At 40.8% G+C, this 26,817-nt stretch overlaps 1 protein-coding gene across 6 annotated transcripts in view; it reads left to right on the forward strand.

Annotated features, from left to right (window-relative positions):
• The window catches only part of DGKB (diacylglycerol kinase beta), a 248,765-nt gene that overhangs the window by 84,373 nt on the left and 137,575 nt on the right, over nucleotides 1-26,817 (forward strand). For 5 of the 6 annotated variants that reach the window (XM_083578600.1, XM_083578602.1, XM_083578599.1 and 2 more), the window contains 6 exons: nucleotides 1,478-1,510; nucleotides 7,274-7,390; nucleotides 10,770-10,843; nucleotides 13,405-13,479; nucleotides 21,447-21,532; nucleotides 23,073-23,162. In XM_083578600.1, the coding sequence (XP_083434726.1) occupies nucleotides 1,478-1,510; nucleotides 7,274-7,390; nucleotides 10,770-10,843; nucleotides 13,405-13,479; nucleotides 21,447-21,532; nucleotides 23,073-23,162 (475 nt within the window). The remainder of the gene's footprint in view (nucleotides 1-1,477; nucleotides 1,511-7,273; nucleotides 7,391-10,769; nucleotides 10,844-13,404; nucleotides 13,480-21,446; nucleotides 21,533-23,072; nucleotides 23,163-26,817) is intronic. The other variant, XM_083578603.1, reaches the window with a different exon arrangement.

Raw genomic sequence — 26,817 nt, forward strand, 5'->3', positions numbered from 1 at the left:
AGCTTAAGCAGATATGATAGCACCTCATAAATACTTTCCATGATGATTCGTGTTTGAGGATGGTGAGCCTTTACCTTAACAAATGCAGTTTGATAGAAGTGGATATGCAGGTTCATGAATCATCATGTTTGCTAACTCTTACTCTTAGGTTCTCCAGAACTTTCACATTACACAACAATGTAGTGAATTGAAAAGTTTCTAATAGTTATGTACAGCAGTCAGTGATGTAGCTAGGGCTATGCTTTAGGGCCAAAGTCTAGGGCCCCCAATGACTACCCTGAAGCCAGATATGATGAGGCAAGCAGGTTCAGTGTCAGCAGCTGGAGCCATGTGGGCATACTGGGTTCTACTGGGGCCTAGAGTCTAAAATTTCCTAGCTGTACCTCTGACGACAGAACACTATTTGGAAAGAATAAAAAGGAAGCAAAGGGTTGTGGGCTGTGTTGCACAAGGTTGAAAAGAATGGGAAGTTATAAGAGTCCATAAGGAACTGTAAAAATAGAGTCTGGTCACTTGTTAGGAATATGCTTTAGCTTATACTACCTGAGGATGTGGACAGATTGTTTGAAAGCCTGAAATAATATAGGAGCACCCTTGACCTTCTGTTCAATGAAAGGTGCAGGAGGGAATCTTTGTGCTTGAATCTTGGAAGCGGCTAATCACTCTTGAGGCTTGGTATAATTGCTTTAATGGAAGCAGTGTTACTATCCCTTATGAAGAAATGCATTTTATACACAGGGTATTCAAACACAACTTGTTCAATGTTAAATTTAAAGTATTAGTGTAAACCAGGACCAATTCTGTCCATGTAAACCTTACTGACCCCTATGATCAGTTTGAGATCCCCTCTGGCTAGTCACTAGCAAGGATTCAGTTACTGGTAGCGATGCTTGAGGAATTCATTTGTTTGCGAGTTTCAGTATGGATTGACTTGATTTACACATACATTTTTGTATGGATTATTATTATTTATTGAATTTATATACCGCCATATGCCTGGAGGTCTCAGGATTAATAAAAATAGATTAATGTAGTAAGAGGATGTGAAGGACTTATACATGAACCTATGCAAAGCCAAAACAGACTGGAAATAGACTGACCAAACCATCCTCAGTTGTCTGATACCAACCTTTCTATCTGAGGATATCTGCCAACCACCGTCTCTTCCCATTTTCAAGTGAGGAGTGAAAATATTTTTGTTCTGAAAGCCATTTTATGATGAGTTTTTGCTTTATGCTGATCTGTATGGTGATTTTTTTATTGCTTTTAAGATTTTGTTTTTGTTAATTATCTTTATCTTATTTGTGAAAATTTTTATATAAACACAATACATCCACATTACTTTCCTGTAATGACTTGACTTGTAATGGAAACTGCTTTACTAGCTCAACAAAATGGCCACACATTCAAATTTTCTTTGCAGGAATTGTCTTTAATTAATATTAATATTGTAGCTGAAACTGTTTTTCTCCAACAGACTCTACCTCCTTTAGGAGTTTCGCTTCCTGAGGTGCGTAATATAAAAGTGTTCACAGATGCAAATAAAAGTTGTTTGGTGTTTTGACTTCCTGCCATAAAGTACATTTTGGGGCTGGCATAGTAGTTATGACAGTCTGTATTTCTTGCAGCACTCCAAAAAGCAGAAGACCTGCACATTACATATTAAAAGAAGACTCTTTTATCAAAGGATAGACTCCCTAGAGTGCTCCTAAATTACTCACAGTTGAGATTAGACTGGAACTGTTGAAGTTTTAAAGGTCGTCCAGGGTTGTTAACAGGGATAAGCAAGCCAGTAAGGTCTGCTTTGTACACTTTTGGCAAGGAATCCATTATGTTCCACCGAAGCTCAAGTAGAGTGTGATATCCGTAATGAATTCTGCTGTATCTACTATTGGCGTGTGCAGAGACAGGTCTCTGCCCATGCTTGGAGACAACAGAGTAGCAATACTGACATTCTCTGAGCGTGATGGAGCCTTCACAGCAGACAAGGTGTGAACAAGTGTGATCCTTTGAACCACTTTGGACTGTTCCATATCTATTCTGAGGCCTTTGGCATGCCTAGTGGGTGGTCTTTTTTGTACTCCAGAGGCTCTTCACAGACTAGGGTAGAGCTTGAGCTGCCACAATAATGTCCTCGAACCATATTAGGCCTTGCCTTGTGAATACTGAACATGAGATATGGGTACAGCATGACATAGCAACTCATTTGGTTGTGCTATGCCTCATACGTTTCTGAAACTGGTTTAGGTCCTGGTGCATGAAGCATGCCCTGGATCCACTCAATGAATTCAATTCCAACCAATAATCGTAGTTCCAATGTGGATTCTGGTTTGGGTGGAGCTCTGCTCTATCTCTAGGCAATTTCCTAGAATCATAGAGTTGGAAGGGACTCTGAGGATCATCTCGTCCAACCCCCTGTGATGTAGGAATATGCAACTGTCCCATACAGGGATTGAACCTGCAACCTTGGTGTTATCAGCACCATACTCTAACCAACTGAGCTGTCCAGGCTGAGCTATTGATAGCTAATAGGTGCATGAAGATCCCGTTCTTCAGAACTTTGCGTTCAGCATATTATAGAGGACCTTTGTTCTCATTTCTGGGACTTTATGAGTTGCATCACAAATGTTCCTGTGGCTTTTAGAGAATTTGAAATAGTGATGTTTAGATAATATAGTGGAGGAGAGTGGCAGAAACAGATTTTCCCTCATGTCTGTGTGAAATGGATTTTTTTAGGCAGCAGAGATGACATATACAGTCTTCCTGAATAAAATTCACTAGAAGTTTACACCATCAGCTAAACATCACTTTGGAAGAGCATCATCTGATTCTTCTGCCTTAACAAATGAACAAAACATTGTTATTGCAGTAAGAGGGCTGAACAACCTCTGCTCCTTGAACATAAACAACATAAAATAGAGATCCGGTATAATGGCACAATAGAATCTTTGTGTTGTAATGTCAGTGTGCAAACCGGGGAAGACCTGGAGCAACTCAGTGAATGTTTTTATAGTTCCCACAAGGTCTTTCCTTGTCTGCATCAAAGTCCATTGTATGCCCATGGGTAGAAGATCAACAGTGATTGGACTTGTGAATGGAAGGATCCAAAGCAAAGAGAAGTTGCACTGGTGCATTCTCTTAATCTGTAACACTATATAGAATAACAGGAATAGGATATTGCTACCTAATCAGCCTCTAAGGGTTACAATCAGGAATCCAATGTCCTGTTGCAATACTTTTTGGATTTTTTTTCTAGTCTAGAAGTTCATGGAGAAAACAGAATACTTTCACGTTGCAAGCCGTCAAAATGTGCATTAGTGTTTTATTGAGTAACTTTCACTCAGCATTGCCTGTGTCCATGAGACAAAATGATTACAGCCGCATCAATCATTTTGTATACCCTAATAAAATAGTCATAACTAGAACATATATGCTACCCAGAAAATAAATACCTGCATTTTGCAGTGTCATTTATTTTCAATAAGTGTCAGCTTCACCTCCATTTTTATATAAGAATATCGCACAATCGCCCTGAGATTTTACATAGCTGTTGTTTTTTGAAGGACATGCCAAATGTGGTTTGATCTCCTTATTTTAAGGTTTTAATATTTCAGTCCTGTAGTACTACTGAAGAATTCTAACTGCAAAAGAGAAACAAAAACCCTTTATTTAGGCAATGTTTACATCATCCCTTCTATAGAGATGAAAAGAATCTACAGGTAGAAATAACCTAGGAGAAACAGATAAGGATTTAGCCAGCCAGCAATTCTGCAAGTTATATGGAAAATTGAAACAATTATCTAGGAGTTCAATGAGGAGGAATAAACATTGTATTTTGTATTTGAAAACTGATTTGAAAATGTCACCTTTTATAAAATAGTTGACACCCATTGTAAAGTATAATAACCCTAGGAAAATTAGGAAGATATGCAGTGCTGGAGATGTGATAATGTTAAGGGTGATGCCCATTCTAACCCCATTCTAAGCATTTTTCTAAGAAATTTTTGAATAGGAATGTGCTGGGTATTGCTTTACCTTTTGGATTCTGTAGTGATCTTGATTTGATTCTTGGGAGAGATAAGAAACAGATTTTATTTAAAAAATATACCCTCCCAAGACAGCTTACAAAAGTTAAGAAACAATAAAATTATATACAATAAAGAACCTGAATACATATTTTCCTTAAAGATATATTTCAGTGGCCAAAAACCTAGTAACTGAAAATTGGCTTCAGAACAAATCTACCTTAGGCTGCAATCCTAAATGCATTTATTGGGGAGGAAGCCCCATTGAACACAGAGGAGTTTACTTCCAAGTAAACATGCAAAGGATTGTATTGCACGTTAAATTAAGTTAGCTTGTTAAATCATAAACACTTAAGGTACCCACTGCATGAAAAAATAAAGTGAATATTTTGAATTATCAGTCAGAATGCTATACACATGTATGTAAAAAAAGATCTGTCCTCTGTGTTACATTTAGAAGGAATATAATATTCTCCTGAGGTTTTAGATGCCTTTGATTTCTCTATTTGTAATTTGTTCTGTGCTTCATTTGTAGTTTCTGAACATTGGAATAAAGGGGCGGCAAAGCGCATAATTGCAGATAGCGCTTCTTGTTAGCAGGCACACCTGATTTCCCTTTAACATAATAGGGGCCCAATTTAAAGTGAATTTATGAAGCGACCGCCATAGGTGAATAAAAAATGTCACAGCCTACTATTTTAAAAGACAACAAAGCAAGAGATGACATACCTTTTTTGGATGTTTATCTAGGTCTGCATGGATTCTAGGGGGCCTCGATATGATCTATATATTACTATTTTTTTTTTCAATTTTACCACCAGCCTTGGTTCTTTTCTTTCTCACTGCAGCAGCAGCAGCAGCAGAAAAAATCTGTCAGTGTTCCTTACTTTGCAACATTAGTTCTTTTTCTATCTCTCCCCTCCCACCCCCCGTCCCCCTTTTAAAAGCTGTAAATTGATCACGACAATTACGAATATTATTTCTGGCAGTCTGCATTTTTTCTGTGTTTATATGTGTTTTGTTACTATGAAGCATAACACCTGCACAATTAATTTAGTTTCACTTAACAACGACAACAAGAAGCCAGTAGCATTACTGCCTACACCTGCATACTTTCCTCGTGAATGTGCCTGTAGAAATATTTCTGGCAGCACAAAGTAGAGGTGTTTAATTAGTAGAGCAGGGGTCGCCAACATGGTGCCCTCTAGATGTTGTTGGACTCTCAACTTCCATCATACCTGACCATACGTCAGGCTGGCTTTGACTTACGTGAGTTTGCATCCAGCAGTTTCTGAAGGACAGCATATTGGATTCCCCTGCTCTCCTCATTGGAGCAGTTAGCTGTCCTCTTGAACTGTCACTTCTTCTTGTAGGATATATATATAGTGAAAGGAGGGACGCGGGTGGCGCTGTGGTCTAAACTACTGAGCCTCTTGGGCTTGCCGATCAGAAGGTCGCTGGTTCAAATCTCCGCAATGGAGTGAGCTCCTGTTGCACTGTCCCAGCTCCTGCCAACCTAGTAGTTTGAAAGCACACCAGTGCAAGTAGATAAATAGTACCACTGTGGCGGGAAGGTAAATGGCATTTCCGTGTGCTCTGGCTTCCGTCACAGTGTCCCGTTGCACCAGAAGCGGTTTAGTCATGCTGGCCACATTACCCGGAAAGCTGTCTGTGGACAAACGCCAGCTCCCTCGGTCTGAAAGTGAGGTGAACGCTGCAACCCCATAGCCACCTTTGACTGGACTTAACCGTCCAGGGGTCCTTTGGCTTTACCTTTTATATAGTGAAAGAGGATCTGCAAAAGCTTTCAAGTCTAACTGAGATTGAGCGACTGGGATTGAGTGGCACAGAATACTGACTAGGCTATTTATTTTTTTCTGTTTGTCGAATTAATCCTCAAAGAACAGTAAGGGAGGTGACAGAAAAGATGCTCCTGGTCTTGAGTTGCTTCGGCACAGTTGATGCCCAGCATTCTTGTCTCCTATTGTATCTGCCAAATTCCTTCAGCCATTATGGGAATAGGACCTAGGCTTCAAATGTAAGCCTTTGAAAACTCGGGGAAGTGAAATCTGGTTTTCCAATCTGCTGCCAATCTGCCTGGACCACCACCTGTTCAAATGTTGCTGAAGACCAGGATGTACTGGTCACAAGGGGGTAGGAAAAACCAAGGGATATATTGGGTAGCTCTGTGGACTCTGCAGTATAGGAGACATTAAAAAAAAAAAAGTTTGCTAGGCTTATGCAACTGAGGAATTAAATTCCAGAGGTGCACACTTCCTTACTGTGGTTCCATGCTGGGTTCAGTAGTGCTCCCTGCCTTCCTGCCGGTTGTGTGGCTGTAAACACTGGAAGACTGTGAATATATTTCAGGAACACGTCCTCAGTCTTGGCATTGTGTGCAGCGTATCTCCCTCTGTCCTATGGATATTAAGTGAATGTTATGTATTCCTAAAATAATTATTTCATTCACTTTTTCTGCTTGTTCAGTGTAGCTATGATTCCATGTCTTTTCCTGTGTAGTGCCTTTCTCCTAAGCCTCTTTATCTACAGTTGCTGAGGAGGTGACATATTTTCACCTGGAAAAATGCTTCTTAAAAGCATATGTATGCAAGAAATAAAAAATAAATAAATCACCACTTGGATAATGTTTTTCTGCTTTTTGCATGCATTCAATCTTAACTTTGCATTATCCAGATAGTCAAAATTTGGTTTTAGGGCTGAAATCCTATACACACATAGCAAGGACTAAGTCCCATTGAGGTCAATGGCACTTACTTCTGAGTAGACATATATAGGATTGTGTTGTAGCTAACTCAGATTAGTGAGGTTGTAATGTAACAAACCCTTTTGAAAACTTCAGATTTTGGGTAAAGCAGATTGCAAAAACAATTGCACTTTTTAGTAGGTTTTTTTTTTTAAGAGACTGGGGCCAAAACGCGATTGATTAATCTCCTTTTTCGATACGCTTAACCATACAGCTTAGATGACCTCATGATTATTACCAACTTCATACCATTGCATTAGCACTTATTGTGACAAAATACAATATCACCTATCTATTTATTATGTTTAGATACATAAATAGATGTATATGAAGTTGGGCTTCATTTATTGATTTGATTGCAATCACTGAACCCATGATCACTGAAACAGTATTTGAATGTATAGGGCTAGAATGAGAGTCTTCAATTTCCACCATAGTAAGATACTATAATGCACTAATCTGCTGCTTCCAACCTCCCTTTTAGGAACGCCAGGCAACTATGAAAAAAGAAAAGGATGGTTCCCAACAAACAAACAAACTAGGTGATCGGAACAAGATGCAGAGAGCAAATTCTGTCACTGTAGATGGGCAAGGCCTTCAGGTGCGATTACTTCTGTTGTGTTTCAGCTGTTGTGTACAGCTACTCTTCCAATGTTTTCCCATGTCGCAGAATGAGTTTGGCCCAACATGGGGCCCCAGCATAAAACTGTAGTATCCGGTTGCACATTTCAGATTTTCCAATTACAGGACAAAACTTAGGAGAGTCTGAATGAATGGTCTTGTATAATGTTAAGATGGTAACAGGATGGTTGCCTCCTACATATATTTGCGCCAGGATCTCTACCTGCAACATGGTTTATGAAATCATACCATTGCCTCGTTCTGCCTTCACACAGAACAAAATCGCCTCCAGGTGTCTCCATGTTATCTTCCGTTAGGAGTGAAGAAGGCACTAGACTGGTAACGTTGAAGAGAACATTTTCTGCAATAGAATATAAACGCACAGTGAAGCTCTTGGCAGATTCTCCAGTTCCTTTCTAGGAGTGCCATCTGCACAGGACTTTCAAGCCTGCTTTTCAAAATTGGTAGAACATTTTGCTTTTAAAAGCCCAGTAGGTGAGAAGGCAAATCATTTGCTGGCTGTCATTCACATCTGCATTAGCATATATCCTGATCAGTGATATTTCATTCCAGTTGTGTGATTGGGTTTCGAACATTTAACAAAAACTTGGCTGTTATATTTAACACGAATAAGTTCAACTGTATGGGTTATTCCCTATACACACAATAATTTGTAAAGACTTGCACTCTGATTGGCTGAATCATATACAATACTGGGGTGACCTATTAAAAAAAATATCCATACAAGAACTCCCTCTCCTACCTCGGACACCTCTCTTAAGATATACTAGAAGCCAGCAGGTTGCAATATGTTTGTATGGGATTAAAACGTATATCCGCATAGCTATTTATTATTATCTGAGATATCTGCGATGATTCCCTGTGTAACTAGTAGATGGCTTAGAGCCAACATGTGGAAGCAAACAGAGAGGATCTCTGAGCAAAAAAGAGAAGCAGATTTAGCATTATACATAATCCTATAATGGCTTGTGTTTTAACACATGAAATATAACAGTATAACTAGATGTTCAGTTTAAAGTGGATTCTATGCTCCTGTGACAATGTACGGACTGGTGAATTCAAGTAGTTTCTTAAATGTGTTTCTAAGCTTATCCTGGCATCAGAGTAAGGAAAAGATAACATTTCCCAGATCTGCTGCAATTTTTTAAATAAAAAAATATATATTACAGAAAGAAAAGTTTTAGAATATTCATTAATATTTTTATGCTGTTAAAAACATAGTCATATAAGACTATGCAGGCAACTCAGTGGCAGAGGAGATTGCTACTTAGGTACAACTATTATTAATCATAGTTAAGCACATTCATCTTATTTCTTTCTAGCTTAACCAGCATAATGATCAGGATTATTATTTCTAATTAGAGGAAGTAATATATCATGTATAACCTTAGGATGAGCCTCATTAATTAACCTGAATCCATAGAGACTTCTAAGAGGCAGTCCATCTTTGTCACAATGAGAACCATTGGTTTATCCTTCATTCACAGGAACAAACACCCCTGGAATTGGACTAAATAAGTGGAATTGATTAAAGCTCTAGATGAGCATTAAAGATATGACAGTTTTTGATAACAGGCTGTAATGTTATGCTATCCATACAGAAGCATATGGGACTCAATTCATAGGCCTCCCCCCCTCGCCCCCATTCAAACAGATAATTGCCTGGGGAGCTGAACAGGGTTCTGAACAGTGCTGTCTTTCCTTAATAGCAGAGAAGTGGAAGTTACAGATGTTGTAGGGCTTAAACCCTGTTAAAAATTTAAACTTTATTAAAAATTTATACCCGTCAGCCAAGAGTGCTAGGGTTAATAACCTAACAGGATTGCAGCCATGAACAATGGCTTGGATCCTGAGAACCATCAGAAGGGGCAAGATGATTTCTCCCTTCAGAACCCCACATCCCATCCCATAGTGTTCAGAAAGGCTCCTTGGTGCTATGTAGACGCTTTCTAGGGGGCATAGGGGGCTACAAGGGGGGAGAGGTAAGAGGGAATGAGAAATGAAGGAGTGTGGGAGGTGTGGGCCCTTGTGTGTGACTCCAGCCCTAACCGATTGTTCCTGAGGACCCACAAGAAATTATTGACTAGACTATGTAGGCACCCCTCTAAATCAAGGGGACAGGCAGCTCAGGAATAGGGGACCTGGGTTTCTACTTCCTACACATGTTGTTGGCAATCATTCTGAAATATATATATATATGTGCACCAGACTTTTTAACATCTTTAGAGCAAATCATCGTAAAACCTTTTGGAATGTGCAAACACTTTTAAAAACCTTTAATTGAGTTCACAGCTGAATATAAGTTCCGTGAAACACAGAAAGGAGAAATAATAATAATAATAATAATAATAATAATTTCCCAGTTGTATTTACAGCCAAACCAGGCAATGAGAATTGTAAGCCTGTCCTAGACTGATAGCACTATCAAGCTAGAAAAAATAAATACATTTTGGTGGCATATATTACTGGGTGTGAGTTATGAAGGGACCTTCAAGTGCATTGTTTGGATATTTTTAAAAAAACTATAACTCATGGATGCTTAGAAATTACAGTCTATTTGTTAACAATGATCTGGATGGTCATATGCCAAGTTTAGGGTGGGGGGAGCCTGGTCTCCCTATGGTAGATATTTGGTCAACAAGAATATGAGAAATTGCATGTGATTAAACTAACAAAGGCAATAAGGGTTAGAGGAAGAAAGCAGCAGGATAACAGATTTTTCAAGAGATGTAGTTCAGTGGAAATACATTACTGGGGGAAGTATTGATATGGTAAGTATTAAACTAAGTGTTAGTTTGATAGGGTGGAATGATAGCATAGCTTAAGGTAACAACATGAGTATTATGAATAAAGTATTTAGGATCGTTTTGAATAGTTATTAAAATTGGGAATAAATGATGTTAAAGTTGCACTAACGAGCTGATTTAATATTATCCAGTTATTACATTAAACACTCTTATTACATTAAACACCATTACATGGTGATGTGTTGAATGAAGTATGGATTTTTTAAAATAAAAAATGTATTTATTAATATTGTTATAAATTAAATGTCTATACCGCCCTTCATCTGAAGATTACAGGGAGCTTTATAATATATAAACACAAAAATACATAGTGACAAAAACAAAAAGGAACCCCACCAGAAACATTGTAAAGTCTCAAGTAGTGTAACCTTGTGTGAGCATCAAAATAAAAACAAATTTCACTTATATCTTAACAAAATGTTTTAGCAATGAGTTAGTGTCACACACCCACACCCACACACACACTGTAGATATAAGGAAAATCAGAATTAAAAACTCAAGATTAATGGGTTTCTGTGGCAATTCTCTTAGATTACACCTACTCGGGGTACTCACCCGCTACTAGTTTTCGTCAACCCTAAGAGCGGTGGAAAACAAGGAGAAAGGTATGCATTTATTGTTCATGTTTCTTTCCAATGTTTTTCTGTGAGGAAGTCAATTATTTGTGTTAATACTTGAGGGGGGAAATGTGTGTCTTACATTTCATCCTCCCCTTCCACCTACCACTGATTATGTGACCCAGTGTACATTACTAGCAATAAAAATGAACTAGGACAATATCAAATATATAGATTTTTGTGTGATTATTTTGCTAAAGACAAGTCTTCAGTCCTACTAAAGTCTTCCTCCCTGCCCTACGAAAGATGAGGGTAAACAAGAAGGTGGGATGGTGACCAACGAAATAATCTGGTACCGTTTCAAAGCCGAATAGTTTCCTAAGTAAAATGGTATGATTCAGTATTTTAGGTTTTATTGCAGTCAAGCAGTATATCAACCTTAAAAAGTAACAAGTGAAAGGAACCTATTAAGACTAAAGTTGCTGGTGGAAGTCCTGGAAATCATAAACTTGGACTGCATACATACATTTAAAGCACATGTCTCCCCACAAGAACTCTTAGGAACTGTTGTTTGCCCCTCACAGAGCTACAATTCCCAGCACCCTTAACAAACTACAGTTCCCATGATTCTTTGGGATGTGGAAATTTGCTTTAAATGCCTGGTGTGCACACAGCCTTGGTATCCTTAGAACCAGGAATCATAAGCTTAAAAAGCTGCAAGGGTATATAAAAAAAGTCTATGTGGAACCACAAAGAAGCATCTCTCACATCCTGGAAACGAGGGGTGGGCATCTTATTTGCATTTAATTCTGAATCCTGGATGCGGTTTCTGGGAGGAATTTTGGCCTTGCCAAGCAAGATCTGTACAAGGGTGCGTGAGTTAAAGCGCTTTTTGGCACTTTAGTGATCCAGACATTTTTTTTAAAGTGCTGTAGACAAGCATGTGCTAAAAATAAAATAATGCTTATATGGGGATGTGGGTGGCGCTGTGGGTTAAACCACAGAGCCTAGGACTTGCCGATCAGAAGGTCATCGGTTTGAATCCCCACGACGGGGTGAGCTCCCGTTGCTCGGTCCCTGATCCTGCCAACCTAGCAGTTCGAAAGCACGTCAAAGTGCAAGTAGATAAATAGGTACCGCTCCGGCGGGAAGGTAAACAGTGTTTCAGAACAGTGTTCGGAACAGTGTTCCGGCGGGAAGGTAAACAGAAGCTCTGGAGCCAAGTGAGGATTCCCAGGTAAGATCCTCCCTCTATTGTGTGGGCAGGTAATCCCTCCCCTACCTGGCCTGGTCTCCTTGGCAACGCTTCCCCCAGGTGGGATTGGACGACTGACTGAGGTAGGCGGAGACCTCCAGGCATCCCACCTGAGGGAAGGCAAAGCCAAGCCTATGTTGTTGGAGCCGCTCCAGATCTAGGGGCTGCACGCGTCCACGCAAAGGGCGCCCCCAGTTTTAAGCGGGGAGCGGTCATTCTGTGCACTGCTCTGGTTCGCCAGAAGCGGCTTAGTCATGCTGGCCACATGACACGGAAGCTGTACGCTGGCTCCCTCAGCCAATAAAGCGAGATGAGCGCCGCAACCCCAGAGTCGGCCACGACTGGACCTAATGGTCAGCGGTCCCTTTACCTTTACCTTTACCTATACTTATCATATAAGGAAAATGTCACAATGTGTGGAGAAGGGAAGCTGCTTTTCAAAAACAAAACATATATCTCTAGTTTAAGGAAAATACATGGAATGGGATGGGGGTCTTTATGACTAGCAGGTTTAAACTGTAATGAAAGGTCATGATTTTACCAGCGCTCTCCAATTCCAGTGTTTTGTGGAAGGAGGCAGCTTTGTAAGAGTTAAATTTATGTCTCCAAACTCTAAGGTAGGTGCCTGCTTTGGGGGTGGGGGCAGAGAGAGAGAGAGAGAGAGAGAGAGAGAGAGAGAGTTCTGTTGTGGTTGACAGGTCAAGGTTGTAATGCCACAAAAATGGCAGGTTGCATAAGAAGCAAGATGGATCTTTCACTCTGTCTTGCAGGCACTTCCAAATAAATGTTTCTCTCTTTGGAAGACTTTATTAAATAGATTAGCATAGCATATCGACCCTTTTATTACTCCAAAAGAAGACAGGGAAAGCACTGATAATAATTTGTGGAAAAGTTCAGTCCTGTTAAAACCCCAAGCATATCCACCTGTCAGAAGTCTAGTTTAGTCATCGTCATTGTAGTATTTCATCCATCCACGAGTCAAACCCACTCACCCTGCACTGACTTCCCCCTTCCTTTGGATCACGTCCAGGCTAGGAATAGTGCATGAGTTTGGTTTCCCAAGGATTTGACTGGCATTAATAAACATTTGATAAATGATCAGGCTGTTCAGATGTGGCCAACTTACAAGAGGGTGCGACTTAAATAAGAGATGCAGCTATGTACCTTTTTTCTGTTTTCATGCGTTATAAGATTCTTATACGCAATCATAAAGGTTAAACCAACACACACTAGCTGATGCAGCTCGGGTGGGCAAGATTTTGTTCAATCCAAATATCTTGGTTTAATTTAGGATTACCAATTGACTAGCTAATAGGGCTTGCTAAATATGTCTCCTTTTCCCCCACAAATGCAGAATTTACAGAAAATTTCAGTATCTTTTGAATCCTCGTCAAGTTTACAGCCTTGCTGGAAATGGGCCAATGCCGGGGTAAGTGTAATCCTAAATGTCATCAAACATGAGATTTTTTTGGGGGGGGGGAGAAATGCAGCATATTATTTTCAGTGTATTGGCAGCATCAATTTAACTGCAAAAGCAATGCATGGAGAGAGATGACACCCATAACTTGTGTGAAAGTTGCAATTTGTCCTTAAATTTCACTAACTCATAGTTCCTTTCCCTATCTAATTCTTTCACTTTATCAGCATGCAGATCATCTTTTTCCTGTACCCCGAATTCCCCCCACGTCAGTCGATTGGCTGTTTTTGAAATCTATGCCTTCTACCCCTCTGTTCTTCTTGGTTCTCTATTCCTTCTCCTTCCATTACCCTGCCTCTCATTGTTTCTTAGCATCTTACTTCCTGGGCGAATGTATCTTTTATTGACTGAGTTTCCCTGATTCCCATTGATGGAAGGTGAGTGGTCCTATAGCTGGGGAGGTGACTGAGTTGTATTCCCATTGAAGAAACCTGTCTCCTGGATTCTCTAGTGAGGACTGCTCTGAGCACAGGCACCTCTTCTCAGGCTCATCTGCATCTTTCCTAGGAAACAGAGATCTTGCCGCTGTGGTGCTTCCCCTGATGGTTACTTGTCTGGACTACTGTAGTGTATTACAGGCAGAGCTGCCCTTGAAAGCAGTTAAGAAACTTTAAGCGGCCCAACATCTAGTTTGACAGGCAGGTGTTAGCTCCCAGGAGCATATAAGTCCCAACATGACAAACTACTGCATTACTGGTTTCTAATTTACTTCAAGGCTAAATTGAAGATGTTGGTTCTTGCTCTTTAAAAACACACACGCCATACAGCATGTCTGAGGCTCTTACTGTAAAATGACAGCCCCACAGAAGCCAAAGAAATTCCTCAGGATTACTGAGATGCATTACGTGAAATAAGATTCTGTTGTGGAGTGGCAACCACATGAAATACCAGCCTGTTCTGTCATCCAGGCGACTTAAATATACTCCCCACTGCACTCTGTGGGCCTTACTTCTGAGTAGATGTGTGCAGGATTGCACTGTGAATATATTTTTTAAAGGTCTGCAAGGATAAGGTGTAGCGTACAGCCACAAGAGGGCAGTGTTCAGCGAAGACTAAAATTTGAAGTACTTCCCCATTCTCGGTTTCTGCATTTAAGAAACTGTGTTTAAAGTCCAACGTGTCTTAGAAAAGTTAGGGAAGTGACTTCAAGAAATGTCTGATTAATTACCTAGCAAATATTTCATGGGAGTTTAAAAAAAAACTTACAAAAATTAATATAATTCTCAGTTTCCAATAAATATCCATATCTGCAATTCTGTTGTTCTTCTAGCTGTACACAAATCTATTTTTGCAGAATGCTTTGCAAATCTGCTCAGTTCAGTGGGAGCCATCTTGCAAATAATAAGTCAAAGGGTGGGTGCCACTCTCACACACTACTGTGCCTTCGCCCTACAGCTGCTAGCTGCTTTCCCCCATCCCAGTTAAAGCGCTATCCTTTTGTAGCCCCACCCATTTTAAAGGCAGCTGCCCTGAGTCTATGTTGTGCTTCCTGGCTGAGAAACACAGTGTTTTGGCAGCTCCAAACAATGCCTGTCGTGGGACCGCCCTTGGAGACCCCTCAGAGACTCTAGCTGCTTCAGTACACACAAGCATTGGCTGCAACAATCACATCTTGTCTTGCGCTGGCTTCCTGTGAATTTCCAAAAGAAAGTCAAGGTGCTAATTCTAACCTTTAAAGTGTGTCAGTCCAGATGACCAAGCAAATCTGTGGCTGGAAACACTTCCACTTAATGAGTTGATTGTCAGTATTTGACCAGCATGTCCCACAAATTATTATCAGTGATCCAGAGTGTAACTTGCATGGCACAGAGGAGGAGTTACACTGTGGTATAGTGAGAGCTATAGCGAGTGGGTGGCACTGTGGTCTAAACCACCGAGCCTCTTGGGCTTGCTGATTGGAAGGTCGGTGGTTCAAATCTGCACGACGGGGTGAGCTCCCATTGCTCTGTCCCAGCTCTTGCCAACCTAGCAGTTCGAAAGCACGCCAGTGCAAGTAGATAAATAGGTACGGCTGTGGCAGGAAGGTAAACAGCATTTCCATGTGCTTTGGTTTCTGTCATGGTCTCCTGTTGCTCCAGAAGCAGTTTAGTCATGCTGGCCACATGACCTGGAAAGCTGTCTGCTGGCTCCCTTGGCCTGAAAAGTGAGGTGAGCGCCATACCCCATAGTCGCCTTTGACTGGACTTAACTGACCTTTACCCTTTTTACCTATAGTGAGAACTATGTGAGAACTATGTTGAGCAAGGACCAAGAGAGCAGAGTTCAAATCCCCACTGTGCTATGAAGCTCACTGGATGGCCTTGGGCCAGTTACTCCTCTCAGCCTGACCTACCTCACAGGGTTGTTATGGACAATAAATGAGGAGGCAGAACCATTTAAGCCACCTTGAGCTCCTTGGACAAAAAGGTGGCATCTAAAGGCAGCAAATAAATAAATAAGTGTGCTGCCGGTTGAGGTGGAGTACTCTTGAGGTCTGTCTTCTTCATTTTGCTGCTGAGCAGGTCATGTGTATTAAACTCTCTTTTGCGGGGCTTATTAATGCTTTGCCTAGCACAGAAAGGCTAGTAGGTCTCCACTTTCCTGGGTCATTCAGGGAAAATAAAGGGCAATGCATTCAGTAATTTCCAGTACTCCAGTAAAAAAAGCCTTGCTTTAGAAGTAACTTAACATTTTCGTAAACACACTTTGTAAGTTTGAGAGGCCAAAATGAACCCTTCAGTTAATATTAAGAGTTGATATTTGAAAATTAGTAATGAGAAAAGTAGTGTAAATTGGAGAAACGATGCAGGCTCAACAGCTGAGCCTAAATATGAAAAGTACTGTATATTTATAAAGAGCCACAGTTAACAAGGTGACGTGAAAATTGCCATTCTGATACACTGCACAATTTGTAATGAGCACTTGTTTTTACCCTGAAACGAGTTTCACTGTTCAGTGGTTATGTCTCTCTATAGGAGCCATCCAGCTCTGTCAACAACTGTTACTGTATATTTAATTATGCTGAAGCATTTGAAATTCAGTCATTATTTGCCTTCTAAGTAAACAACAGTTGTGCAACTGGCAGAGAGGCCACCATTTTTCCTAGAAAGATTCCATAGTCCACTCCGTTCTATGCTTGAAATGTCTAAATCATGCTATCTTAAAGTCTGGCAATTGGATCCCTCACTGTTGTATCTGTGTTAACTTATTAAGAATGCTATATTTGTGCAAATTAAGTTTTATCATTCAAAACTTCTTTCTGTCCACTCGGAAAGATACACAAGATTGCAACATTAGCTATTTGGGTCTTCTCTTTTCCTTTGTGAATCTGCTGACCTTTTCGTGCTGTGTATTGCCTTGGATGAAGAATGGTTTACTCTTAACACCATTTCTGCCAAAGGCATATGCCAGAGTGGTACATGAATCAGGTTACAAAGCACAGGTTCAACACATGCACCAGAGGTTAGCACATGTGGCTAAGCACAAGCCAAGATGTTCCAACATTCAACATGCCCTCTGTTGCACAGCTGTTTGTGTGGTAAGCAGCCCAGGTTCCAGGGCAAGCAAAAGCACTCCATCGAGCAGATTGGCTTCACAAGGCTTGTTTGCTCTGGTGCTGATGCCGCTAGAGACAGAGCCAGAGCCAAAGCTGGCTCAGCATCAGACTGGCTCCCAGTTGCCCTTCCAGAATGGAGGGACTGCTCACTCACAGGAGGTGGTGTCACTGCAGTTGTTTTTTGGTTTGGGGCATCTAGTGTCTCTTGGGTAGAACGTTCTTCTCAGAGCCTGCTTGGCTCCTCCCTGGGATCTGAACCTCAATCTTCCAGCTCACAGCCTCTACCCTAAGAATTAGACATCTCCTGGGACCCATATCTCTCCTCCCCAAGACTGCTAGGCCCACTAGGGTCATCCAACTCCCCAGTCTGCTCCTGTTTCTCTTCCACCAACTGATCATCCTCTCCAAGACCGGACAGGTATAATAGAGTTGGGCGACAATCTGGAAAATCGTCTCTCCTCTGCTGAGCAATGATGTTTTGTTGCCATCTCTGCTATTGACCAATGACACTCAAATCATCATTTCCTACCACAGGGTATGTCCATCATGTCTTTTCTCTTGTTTGCTGCCATTTTCTGCTTTCTGCTATCACCTTCCCCTTTTAGAAAATATTGGAGAAGAAGAGGGTGCAATAGATACTGGAGAGCAGGGTTGGGGTACAAGCAGAATCGTGGCAGGTGGCCTGCTTGAGGTGGGTCATCTCAATTCTACATTCTGCCATTCAAGCCAGCATGCTCAGATTTGCAGGCATCCCCGTTGTGAACAGTTACCCCATCCCTATTGGCCACCAATAAAATCTGGGTATCTTGGTGCAGCGATGAATCTAGAAGGATGTTTAAGGGTGCTGCCAACTAGGAATCACTGGTGTTTCCATTTGTGGCTGGCCACCATCAGTTCAGTTTATCTGAGTTGGCATATATATATATATATATATATATATATATATATATATATATAAAATCTGTATAGATAATAGATAAACACCAGAAGGACAGGAAATGGGTCAAATTAAAATGGTGTGGAGACATTGTCTGCCTGTGGATCACAGCTATATATTCAAGCTGTAATGGTTTTAGGGGATGCTCGTGCGTAAGTTGCCGCCGCTCTGGGCTAGGTTGCCTGGTTAAAGCTTTTCTGTCTGGACAGCCATTCTCTCCGTGGCTGTTCAGTCGCTAGCAGAATCCGTCAGTGGGCGTTTCTTGAACCTCTTCCAGCACAGAAGTTCTTTGACGCCAAGTCGCCGCCTACTCTCCCTGCGCGGAAGTCTTCTGCGCAGGGTGGGTGTGGGCAGCGGAGGACCCGTGCTCTCCTCGCTGGTCTCCTGCGAGGGGTCCTGGAGCCTCCTCTCCGCTTCCCCCATCGGCCCCCCTCTATCCCTGGTGTTACGCTGATTTTCTTCCCCAGCCGGGGAGCTGCCTCTCTCCCTGCTTGGCCCTTCTCCAGCATCACTGTGGAGCCTTGCCTCCTCCCCTCGTTCCGATGGCAGTTCCCTGACACAAACCTATATACATGGACCACAGACTTGTGTAAGGGTAAATGACACAAACCTACTCCTGAAACTAAGGGTGCCTGGCCCTGTGGACTATCTGGATGTAATCCACTCTCAGCAGTTTACATGGAAAACAGGGTCTAAGTCTAGATAAATAGTATTGTGCATTGTCTTTGTGTGCATTGAATTGGAGGGTGGTTGGAAGCTTATAGGTGATGTCTTTGGGGAATGACAAGCAAACAGCCATTTCCTTATTATAAACAGGTATAACTGCTACTTTTAAATTAAATACCTCTTTTCTTTATTGCTTGTAAAATGTTCTCCTTATTCAGGGGTCGGCAGCCTAAGGCCCATGGGCCACAAGCGGCCCATGGGGGTTATTTAACCGGCCCATGGACCCCCCCCACCTGCTCAGGGACCCCTGCCGCCTGCTCAGTTGGCTCCCGGGTGCTGCGCTAAACCGGCGCAGAGCAGAACAGGGACCGCCTTCTGCAATGCTGGCCAGCTTCCCATTGGCTGCAGGAAGTGCCTTCAGCCAATGGGAAGCTGTGCACACCTCCTCTGCCCAGAAGGAGCACCAGAAACAGCGCGCGCGCACAAACACACACACTCCGGCATCTGCAGGACCCTGAACTGGTCCAAGCCACAAAAACTTTGCTGACCCCTGTCCTTATTCAACCAGGGATGAACTTTCCTTAAAAAAGAAAAATACATAAATAAGAATTAAAAATATATATATCATGACTCCTAATGCCTTTTTTTGGAATTCAAGTATTGATTAGGGCCCATATTGTCAAAATTGCTCACAGTCAACCTCAATCTACTATTTCAACATGTGTATCTGTTCTTCAGCCTGCAACATGCATTTCTTCATAAATTTGTAAGCTATGGCCAGTATAAATACATTTGTCCTTGAAATGTATCTATTTCTAGTTTATGCCTGCAAAAATATTGCCAGTAAATTATGGCTGAGCAGGTGCTGGCCTATATCATGTTCATAGCTAGTTTCTCTCTTCAGAATGAGTAGTGATGTTACCTCTCATTATTCCTCCTGTCATTGATACTGATTTCTTTCCATGTTCTATTGTGTTTTGTCATTAGCAGATAATAAATGGTGCAGAACTGGAAACTTATGTGACTTATCAAGTGTGTTTCACTTAGAACGTGTGCAGCCCAAGTAATTTCACCCCCAAAAAAACAACAGTTTATTTAACAGAAGTAATTTATTTTTCTTTCACTGTATCTGTCATCTCTATTTTATGAGCATACTAGACACTCATGAAATTTATTGATGGAAACACACAATACACCAGTAGTTCAGATATATATGCATGTGTGTATATTCTGTGATTACACATGTGCATTTTTGAATAACAAGTGAATTACTGATGTACGTATCAGCTTGGAACTTTATCAGCCAAGTAATCTGCTGTAATAATTCTTTTAATTAGTTTTTATTGAAGATTTTCTTATGTTACAAAGCAACCAAATGAATAAGGAATGAACAAGGAAACGTAGGGTATTGCGTCAGCATCACGTGATTAGGCCCTTTATTGTACATTTATTTATTTACATTGGCATTGTGCTGGAGGGCCCAGTGCCTGGTTAGTTACCGTGTGGTTTGTTTGCATGCACGAAGTGGTGGTTGTTGGGTCAGATTAGCAATATTGATTCATATGCTGTTGGGGATAGGTCATTGTCTGCTTGTGCTGTGTATATGATAAAGGGGGAACCACAGTGGGTTGAAGACATCCTTTGTTCCCTTGCTAATTTAAGTTTTGTTCCTTAACTTTTCTAATAGGGCTGTTTCCCATACATTATAAGCAGTTTGAAAAACATTGCTCATTTTGTTGACGTTTATGTAACTTCACTATATAGCCCATGAAGCCCCCTTTGTGCGTTACTAATGTGAAGACAAAATGGTGATGACTCAGAGGCAGGATAATGTTCCATTGCAATCACTGCCTGGTCCAGTCTACAGATCTCCAAGTACAGTCGTATCTTGGAAGTCGAATGATCGACTTCCAAAACGTTCAAAAACCAAAGCGTGGCTTCTGATTGGCTGCAGGAAGCTTCTGTAGCCAATCGGAAGCCGCAGAAGCCCCGTCGGACGTTCAACTTCCAAAAATAGTTCGCAAACCGGAACAGTCATTTCTGGGTTTGCGATGTTTGGGAGCCAAAACGTTTGGGAACTAAGCTGTTCGACTTCCAAGGTTTGACTGTATTAGCATATAGCTGTATGCTGAAAAGAAGCCTTTGGGTGAGTATCTGCTTACATGTAGACTTCCTTGTTTTCAGGGCATTGAATCATGTTGGTGTTCTGATTACTTGGAAGCCTGCACCCAGGCTGCTGTTTGTGCCAGGCTCAGGGCCAGGAGCTCCTCAGTTGAGGACAACACCGCAGCTAGGGCCTCACTCCTTAGTAATCACATGATGCCTGCTTCACAGCATTTTACCATAGCATGTGAGTAACATGGGAAGGGGGCTCATGTTACGTTGTTTTAATTTGGCTTTCGAAATCATTTGAAAACTCTTGCAAGTCAGCCATAGGTTGCATAGATCCCTCTCTGAAAAATGATGTTCTTTACAGCTACTTGGCATCTACATGCTAGTTAATCTTCGTACATTAAAATATAGTTCCCAGGAGATGAATATTTTACTGCTCGCCATAATAAACTGCATGTTATAATGAAACTAATTTTATTGGATCACTTTGCAGTAATTAGCATCTTATGACTGGTTCCCTTATAGCCCGTTGTATCTGAGAATTATATTCATCATGAAGCGCGTGCTTGCAAGCTGAGCAGAGGAACTGCTGTGCAAGTATTCTGTCCACAGAGCATTGAGAGAACAAGGTTGTGGGTCATAACTTCACACACGTCCTTTCTCTTTCAGGTTGAATTTTTTCCGAGATGTGTCTGACTTTCGAGTATTAGCATGTGGTGGAGATGGAACTGTGGGATGGATTTTGGACTGCATAGGTAACATGCCATTTTTTGAGCGATTAACTCTATTTTTTGAACCTTTTATCAAAGGTCTGCAATTTGAGCTTTATGTACAGTTGACTCTTGGGATTCATCAGAGGTAGGAAAACTTCCTCTGCTCCTTGCTAAAGTAATCAAAAGAGGGGAGGCTGCAGAAAGGAAGTTGGTTAGGAGTGTTTGGGGAATTTTTGAAAGAGGCGGTTGAAGTTCTAACTTAAGCTCTCTAACCATTTTCACATATTGTTTATAGAGAATATCTCATTTTAGTGCTGATCCTCTTTCATTACACTGGACTTTTGGCAGTATTAGAGCATATGCCTCATTAAAATTGGCTCTCTTAATATGAAGAAGTATAGGAGTATTCTTTCTCTATGTCATAGGAACACTGGAAGCTGGCTCATAATCAGTAAGACCATTAGGGTCAGTTATTTGTGTCCTGTTGTGGGAGCCATCAACACAGCTTACCCGACAGGTCTGAAAGCACCCATTTTAGCCAGAATCTTGAATGCACCCCCCGCCCCCACACACAGAGAGACTAATTTTATTGAGCTGTTCATTTCAAGGTTTCTGATGCTGCCACTGACCTTCTATATAAAGTTTTTTTAGAGAAGGTCCACTTATGGAATGTTCTAAGAAAGTAGATTCTTGAAGCAACTTAGAACTCCTATTCAATCACTTTGACCTTTGGAATAGACAGTAGGTTGTAGCCAGCTTGAGTTCTACTTGGCACAGACCTATTGAAATGAATGAACCCAAGTTAGCCATGCCATTCACTTCAATGGGTCTACTCTGGGTAGGAGTAGTATTAGCTGCAACCCCATGAAAGCACACCTGAACAGTGTGTGTATGGGGTGTGTGTGTGCAATTTTCCTGTTCAATGAGATTACAGGGTCCCTCCAAGCACCTGTGAAGTATAGATATCTCCCTGTATTTACTCACTTCAGAAAGGAAGCATTTTCTTTTTCCCCATTTTTCATCTGTTCATGTATTTACTTGATTTATAATGTACCCTGGCTTCATATAAAGGTGGATATGGAACATATATGGAACAGTTTAGAGGTGTTTTTCTTTCATAATCAAATGGTATATAGATTTTATGAAATAAACATATTAGGTTGATCTGTTCCATAATTATAAAGAATAACAATTATCAAAAGATGGCCACTTGAACAAAAAGTTGAAATATTATCTTCTTTGCTTCTTTTCCAGTATAAGTCAGAAAGTGCCAGAGCTCTAGAGCTGTGTGATTCTCCCACTGAAATATGAAGCACTGGCAGCTAGTCAGTGGCTAATAGGCTATATGCCAAAAGTGTCTAAAATAATAAATAATGGAATAATGTATGAGAATGGCAGTTGCAGGAAAAATGATAACTCAATTAATATGGAAGGCTGCTTTTTTTCCTTCAGTAATACAGCCTAATGGTTGAGTCAAAACATTATCTGACCACAATATTTGTGCAATTAAATAGTTGTTTGATCTATACATTGGCTCGTCTGCTTTTTACCATTTAACAGTATCTACTTCTTTTATCCACAGAAAAAGCAAATCTGATTAAGCACCCTCCAGTTGCTATTCTTCCCCTTGGAACTGGGAATGACTTAGCCAGGTGTCTGAGATGGGGAGGAGGTAAATAAAACATTATTTCACTTGCTAACATGTAGAATAAATTTCGTTTGTAAAGGAATATTGTATGCAGTTCTTTAACCACCGTTCCTGTTTCCAGGGTATGGAATGATTTTTCTCCAAAGCAATGCAATCAGGCAGTGGCTCATTGGTTCAAACATGACAGTTCTGGTTGCATTTAGCATTGTCGCCTTGATGTTTTCTTCTCAGTGCCTGCACATCACAGTCATGCCAGCCAATGAACATTGCCCTACTCTAGTAGGAGGAGTAGGGAAAGCTAGGAATGGACAGATCTGTCAATTTTGGTTTCTCTCACTTTTCAGTCTCAAGTTCAGTCCTCCCTTTTTCCACATCAGTTTGATTTTTTGTGAACTAAAAAGCTCCATATGAAAGTTCATGCGTATTTTTCTGTGAATTTAGCCCACTGTATGTTCCTTTTGGTTTGCTATTTTGCCTAATATGCATGCTTTTAAAGATCATCTTTCTCTAATGTGATGCATTTTTTGGTACATGGTTTTCAATGAGAGAATCATTTTGGGCACAAAACTTTGCTTTTGCATGAGCGTGTTTTTTTTGGTTGCAAAGTTGCATTGCGATATTTGGGAAAGATATATTTCAAAAGATAACTTGTCTTTCACTTCATGTAGTGGTCCAGAAAGTGGCCGTCAGTTACCAAACCAAGCCAATTTCTCCATCCTTTTAACATAAAGCCAAGAAGTGCCTTGCATCTTCTTCTACAGCCATCGTTAGACGTTTATGAGTGGAGTGTCCCCGAGAACTGGAACAAAAGTAACCTGACTTTGCCCCACTTTCTGAGCACAAGATCTCACTTGGTTTCACTGCTGCATGTCAGCACTTAACACTATTGCATGTAAGACAAACCCATAAAATCAGAATGGCAGAGGCACGAGTGATATTATTCTGTAGTGATGTCAGTGAAACCTGTGCTGATAACATGTTAGGGAGAATGAACTTGTGGACCAAGGCTTTTGGTTCTGTCTCTGTATATTCATCCAGTCTTTAGTACAGGCTGTGTGCAGCAGTTTGGATGAATATGCAGAGGTCAGGGATTGAGCTGGTGACTCCAAACCTTCACAGGGCTAACAAGAAGTTAGCAATTTCTATGAGCTTGTAATCATGAAATTTCTAAATAGCAATTATTTTTACCTTTTAAAGCAGGATTGTACATAATATAAAAGCATTGCCCCCCCCCCCCCATAATCTAGAAACAAATGCTTGTTTCTTTGCTCCTGGCCTTCCTGAAAAAATGATCCAAAGTTTAGTGCTATTTTTGTTCAGGGATGTTAAAAACCAAGTCTCAAATCATGCAATGCTAATATATTGGATGTTTGTTTGTTTTTTAGTTCTTTCCTTCTTTTCTCATCCTGCAGTAGATTTCAGACAATCAGTCTTCTGGTGCTATCTACCAGGATTCCTGGAGGCAAAGAATAAATAAAACCCACACATTTTTTTGTAGATCCAGCACTGTATAAAGGGGAGGACAGTAGAAACTTACACAAGATGCCATGAGAAAGATATTGCCAAGGAAACAGGAGGCCTTGTGATTATGTAAGTTATACCGCTTTAAGGTATCAAAGAAGTCTGTAAATGGCCTTAATTATGCTTGTCTACATTTCAGTCTCCAGAAGACTCTTCTAGATCCCTTACATTTGAAACTTGGTGTCTAGTATTACAAAGGTAGTACCTGACACTCTTACATTGCTGAAGTTAAGCCGGTGAGAATATGATCAGTTCCTGCGTGGAAGATTCATGAAAGCTGCTCTGAGCTTCCTAAACAAATGAGGAGGATGAAAATACAGTCATCGATAAATGAAAATTATTTCACACATATCTCTTTCTCTAACTATGTCCTCAATGCCAGCTTCCAAAAAGTCTTCAGCTTTTTGTTTGCTCTCCTTCACTCTTCCACTGCGAGTTCATAGTTTTAACTAAATGGTATATTTTACATTTGGACTGTTTCCTCTTCCTCTGGTTCCTTTGTCCAGGGCTTCAAAGTCCCTCATACTAGCTTTGTTTGTTTGTAGCTTTTTACACTCTTGGTTAGCTTTCACACTTTCACACCATGAACTTTGCGCTCACTGTGACCCTGCCTGCCTATGCACATATATTTTGGTCTTTTTCCAGCTTCACTAGTATTGGTGTTGAGAATCTTTGCTGCAATGCAAAAAAGCCCCCAACAACTTTTATCTGATTTCGTGGTAACTCTTTTTGATCACAAATATATCCAGTTTGAATGGGGAAAATTTCTCTCTTGGTTGTCTTCAGCTGGTCTTGAACACATACCTCAGAGCCTGAATGATTCTTCTTGGTCTGTCTTGTTCCAAATCACTTTCTTCCACATCTTGCTGTTTTACTCGTGTAATGTTATAGATCGTGTTCTAGGAAATTATGTGAATATCTCAAGGAAGAATTCTTTTCAGATAATAACAAATCTGCTGGTTAGCATGAAACTATTATAGTATAATCAAATTATTCAGAAAATGTGTAGTATTATTATTTAAAAATAATAATAACTGGAGTTTTCATCAGAGGTCCTAGCATTATGCTTAGAGTTGGATTAGATTTCAGCTATTCCTTTCATGTTGCTGTCTTAAATACCTTTTCTTTAATGGTTTTCCTTTTGGAAATGTAGGCTATGTAAACTTTTGGTCCCAATCCAAGAAAAGCTGGTTGTGTTAAGCCACCCTGAAAGCATTGGTACATTAGTCAAAATAATCTTGTCTCACCGATTGCAATTGGCCTTAAATATTACTAGATTTCTGTCGTAATTAGGATCAATGCCTGTCTATGCAGTTGATCCACATTTTCTTTCTTTCTTTCTTTCTTTCTTTCTTTCTTTCTTTCTGAAACTCACTACAACACCAGCAAAGAGCTCTTGTATATTGAGTTAACAGTTAACCTGAAAGTCCCATAGGTGTAGCCCTCTGGTTTTTTCCCCTCCACAGGCAAAACTAACTCAAAATTATGAAAACTAACCTTTCTGGGACTTTGGTATGACTTCAAAATTATCCACCTAACCTCATCTAAAGCATCACTTATCTCGACAGGCGTTCTCTGCATGTAAAAAGAATATTTAATTTCTATATCAGCTATAAACATCCTTCTATGTGTGAGTGATGAAAGCTCACACGTGTCACTCGTGTTTCTTAATCTCTTATTTACATCCATTGTAATCCAACTGTGGTTGCTCGTGAGTAACCAGTCAGGACTCCGACCTGTCTTTTACAGGTTTTATTTTGGTGCAAAAACTATTTACAGCACAGAACCACAAGTTCATGCCTGCCTCAATCGCTAGCAGAATCCGGGCGTGGTCGTTTCTGGGTCCTCCCCCAACATATGAGCTTAGACACCCCCAGCCTTTTCCTTCCTTCTTTGCGTTTTACACCTCTGCGCAGGGTGGGCGACGGAAGATGCGTGCTTCCCTCCTGGCCTGGTGCTGAGGCTCCCAGCAGCATCCTCTGGTCCCTTCCCCTCTTCCCCACTAGAGGTGTGGCTTTCCCCACCACAGGAAGAGGAACTGCTTCACAAGATTTTCAGAGGTTCCCTGTAACCCAACTGCCCCTCTGCTTCCCTCCCCTGTTCTGATGGTGGTCCCCTGACAATAGCCATCGTGGCTAGAAGCCGCTGAAAGCCTTAA

This window comes from Podarcis filfolensis, assembly GCF_964270895.1.
Source record: "Podarcis filfolensis genome assembly, chromosome: 12".
Classification (NCBI taxonomy): domain Eukaryota; kingdom Metazoa; phylum Chordata; class Lepidosauria; order Squamata; family Lacertidae; genus Podarcis; species Podarcis filfolensis.